The sequence below is a fragment of the Penaeus vannamei genome, unplaced genomic scaffold (genome assembly GCF_042767895.1).
Source record: "Penaeus vannamei isolate JL-2024 unplaced genomic scaffold, ASM4276789v1 unanchor5013, whole genome shotgun sequence".
NCBI classification, from domain to species: Eukaryota; Metazoa; Arthropoda; class Malacostraca; order Decapoda; family Penaeidae; genus Penaeus; species Penaeus vannamei.
The window spans coordinates 2,501-7,500 of NW_027217992.1; the positions used below are offsets into that span (position 1 = coordinate 2,501).

Below are 5,000 nucleotides of genomic sequence, written 5' to 3' on the forward strand. Positions count from 1 at the left end.
GGGTGCTTTGTGTGTGTGCCCTTGCTTGTGGAAAGGCACACACCCACATGCACACCCACATGAGCATGAACACAAACATGCATTATTATCACACACACACATGCACACACACACACACACACACACACACACACACACACACACACACACACACACACACACACACACACACACACACACACACACACACACACACACACACACACACACACACACACACACACACACACACACACACACACGCACACACGCACGCACGCACGCACGCACGCACGCACGCACGCACGCACCCACACACACACACACACACACACACACACACACACACACACACACACACACACACACACACACACACACACACACACACACACACACACACACACACGTATACACACACACACACACAGTATGATAAAAAACTGAAGTAGCATTGATAATGTTGATAATAATAAGAATAATATAATGATAATGATGTTAATAGAAATAACAGTGATATAATAATAATGATAATGATTATAATGATAATGATGATGATAAAAATTATATTGATAATGATAATGATGATAATAAAAGCAATAATAATAAAAATAGATAATAATTTCAAAATTTTAGATTATTTCAAATTTAGGTCGTTTCTCTATTTACTGTTATGCATTTGATTTCATTACCAATATTTTTTTCTTTCCTTTTTTCTTTTTTATTCAGATCAGATTCCTTTAGGTTATTCCTCCAACAATAAAGCTCCAATTGCTTTTTTACAAATGATTCCAGTTACAATAAGATGCTGAATTCCCTTTTTCAGATCAAGGGTCCTGCCGATGCGGGCAACTTTGACTCCTACCCTCGAGACGTTGAGGTTCCTACAGATGAACTCAGTGGATGGGACTTGGACTTCTAGTGGCTGGGGGCAGTGGGTGCCCTCTGCTGGGAGACTGTGACTTGAACTCTGTTGCGCTCACACGTCACATGATGAAGAGAGGAGTGATTATTTTGTGGCCTGATTTTGCCAAGGACGAGGGGATGCACGGGAAATTTTTTGTGTATGTACTGAAAACAGAAATGAATGAAAGGACAATTTAAAAGTGAATGATTTCAATATTCACAGATTTTATGGCCTATGATACTGCCTTTCCCATTAATAGAGACGAGAACTATTTTGGCAATAGTATATATAGTTGCATTCATTTACACACACACACACACATACACACACACACACAGCAAATTTTCATGTGCATCCACCACATATGAATACCATCAACTGAAAGGGATTTTATGCTGTGCTAATGAAATTTTCGCTCTGAAGGATATTTCTTAAAATACCTGTGTTATCAGGTATTCCCTTGATGTGAATTGTTATGAAGGAAAGTTTCTGATGCTTGACATGTTGTAGTCCCATGAAGGCTGTTCATTTTAACAGCACATAATGATAAAAAAAAGAGTTCAAACTTTTTTTCGTCAGGCACTTGGATCCCTCAATAGAAGATCAACTCCTGAATACTTTCGGTAGTCTCGTTTGAGGAAGTTCAGCATAATAGAAAATATGACTCATTGGTCTATTTACATTGCCGTTTCTTTAAATTCTAAGATGTAAATTCCTCCTAATCTTCTCAAACTCTATCGAAGCATGAACAGTAATCCATGCTTCAGAAATCAACAAAGGGATTCATCACCTGATTTGGTTCAGAGGCTGAATGCGAACGCAACTTCTATATTGAAATGTACACGTAGTTTGTGCACTCAGGTACTTGAGAAGAAGACCTCTGCTCCCAGTGCATCACACTGTCTAGATGCCTTATTACCTGGACAGGAGGGAGAGCTGCAAAGGATGATGCTAAAGTGATGAGTGAACCAGAAAAATGAAAAACTAGAGCAGAGGAAAAAGGTGGAGAAATAACACTCAAATTATTTTTTTAATAATGATTCCTCTCTCTCAAGAAGAAAAGACTAGAGGTGAAATGACTGTGCCAGACAAGGTCTGATGTTTCATTTAAAACAGAATATTATTATCCTATTTTCAAAAATCCTTGTATTTTAAATTTTCTTTTGTATGAAAATTATTTATCAGTGTTAGAAAAGATTTATTGCATAATGTTCTTCTTCCTCTTTCATATTATGCATTGATTCTTTGTGAAAGAATTAGCAGGAAATCCTTTACTGTGCTGTTTGTCTTTTCTTAAGATATTACTTAGAGAAATGCTGTCAGACTGGAATGTACATACCTTCTGTCAGTGCATCTTTTGTAAATAAATTTCAAAATATTTTATTCTAGGAAGGTACTTGAATATTAGCCTTATTATTTGATATGCACTTCATGATGTTTAACAGAGCTTTGAACATAGAAGTTCATGAATGCATGAATGAAAGACTGAGTGAATGGTTATCAAAAATTGCTTTAGTATGGAGAAGAAGTCTAAAAATCTGATATCTTTAAAAATAATTCAGCTAAATCTATTGAGAAGAAAATCAGTCAATTTTTTTGGGGAGAATGACTAATGCAGTCTCTGATAGATAAACATATAAAACAGTAGTTATTAACTTCAGAATTCCTGTATTCCATTCAGAAAGTATAAAGAATTCATAGTGAAGGTGTATATTTGCTTCTTCCGAATGCAGTTACAACTGTTGAATGTACTGCTAGGTGTTAGATTCTTTTTGTTTTGTTTTTTGGTTAGGTATAATGTCCCTTCTTTGCTACTGCCAGAATGCATGTGTTATGGAAAATGTGTAATAGCCACAGTCACATTTGCACAAGATAAGCTTTAAGGATATGCATCTGCCTTTCATCTCTTACTACCACAACTGGAGTGTAGTCGTTCTTTTTCGTTCTTTCCCCATTTTTCTTCCTCTTTATAACTTGGATGGAAATTTCTTGTATGCATTGTTTTACTCTCTTTTTTTCTAGCCTGTTATTGATTATTGCTTTATCATTTCTAGGGTATGTAAATGTAATTTTGAAAATCTATATTTGCTTAATCAGCTATCAAGTAATAGCCTTTATACCTGGTTGATCACTTATTATGTACATACCTGATTATTATTATTTTTATAATTATCATTATTTTGTTATTATTATTATTATTATTATTATTATTATTATTATTATTATTATTATTATTATTATTTTATTATTATCATTTATTATTATTATTATTATTATTATTATTTCTGAAGATGTTATTATAAGGATGATAAAAATAGCAGTAATGATTGATAAAAGTAATGATAATAGAAATGGTAACTATTATTATTATTATTATCATTAAATTTGCTATTATTATTGTGGTGGTGATTGTTGTAGTTCATATTTATTATTATTATTATGATTATCATTATTTTTATTATTGTCATCATCATGTCATTTTAATAACTCATTTTATTATTCACATTATAATTACAGGCTTGAATATCATCTCAGCTTGAACATTTTGTGATGAGTTATCTTCTTGTTTACTTTTCATTTTATATGATTCATGGTCAGGTATCTTTGTCATAAAAAATAGTATAATGAAAAGCTGCTTTGACAGTACATTTTATGAGTCAAAGTTCTTAATGTTATACTTTTTGCCTTTTTTATCATTTTTAATGAGGAAAGTTTTTTCTCTTTTCTTTTTAGGCTCCAATTGTTAGAATTCAGCTGTTAGAATTCAAATTTCATAGAGTGAGGATTTTGCTGCGAACAGCAATCAGAAAATTTTGTTGCTAGATTGAGATATTGATAATATTCCAATAAGTGATCTGATTTTAGCGTATTAAGTAAGCTTTTAGATTATGCTATATATAACTACAGGTATAAGTGTTAGTCATTGATGTGGATACTTTATTTATGTTGTGTATTAATTTGATTGAATAATATGAATATAATATGCAGATTTTCAATTTTTTCAATGGAATTCAGTATGAGTTTTAAGTAGAATGCACTTGTTCAATGCATACAGATGACCCTTTTTATGCAAAATATTACATAGGTAAATTCTTTCCTGTTAGATGATTAGTTTTGGGTTAACCTTTACTTCTGAATTAGTTATGTGATAATAAGGATATTTTTCTCTTTTTGTTTGCCATTCTTTGTCCAGATATTTATGGTGTAATCAAGAGACTAACTTTACACTTACTGATGGTTTCGTATATATTTTTTGAGCTCATGATTGTCTACAGTGTGTGCTGTTTATTTTCTAAGATGCTACACAAAGTATGAATAAAGATGTGAATATATGTATGAAAAAGAAAAAAAAATATTTTTATGCAGATGTCTTAATGGGAATGAATTTAATTTATCCCTTATATATACAGTCTTATAAAGCTGATGTAAAGTCTCACTCTCCTCCTGCTCTCTTTCTCCTTCTCACATCTTTCCTTACTTCTGTCTCTGCTTCTGTCTCTGTCACTTCCTCCTCCTTAGTAAGAACTTCACTAGAAATTTTCTTCATTTTTGCACTATGTATAAAAAGTTACAAATGTAATGGATGTTCAGATTGTAGATTTATAAAATTAATGGATATGGTATACTCATGTAGAATATTTACATGTTAAAGGTAGCAAGTCTCTTGCAATAGAAATAGACAAACACCATGAAATACCTCATTCCCTAAAGGAAAGGAAGAAAAAAGTGCAAGCTCTTGCAACACCAAACTTTTTGTCCCCTGGGCATGTTATTTCCTCTATTTTTGAGTATAGTCTGCTCAATACTTGCCTAAAATAGTCAGTATGCCTTTGGCACAGACTTTCTGCAAGTTTTCTGAATTTTACTTCCTTATTTGATACATGAAACACGTTTTTTCACTATACCAAGGTCAATTTTTGCCGTCCAGATATGACTGTTATGTATTTTCTTTTAATTTACTCCTTTTCCTCCCTTTTAGCCCCTTCTAGATTTACTAGCAAAAAGAAAAGGAAGAAATGCTATTTCCTTGATTCCTGGCAAGATAACAATTAGGAGCAAGTATGCCACACTAGCTATCAGTTCAGTTTCAATACTTTTCCTGATGAGACTAATA

The 5,000-nt window shown here is 32.6% G+C and overlaps 1 protein-coding gene across 1 annotated transcript in view; it reads left to right on the forward strand.

Annotated features, from left to right (window-relative positions):
- Positions 1 to 5,000, forward strand: part of LOC113818496 (cGMP-dependent protein kinase, isozyme 1) — a gene marked incomplete at its 5' end in the record, with an annotated part of 8,936 nt that overhangs the window by 2,495 nt on the left and 1,441 nt on the right. Inside the window, 1 exon segment of the mRNA XM_027370693.2 lies at positions 806 to 5,000. This exon segment is cut by the window's right edge and continues 1,441 nt beyond it. Within this exon segment, the coding sequence (XP_027226494.2) occupies positions 806 to 901 (96 nt within the window).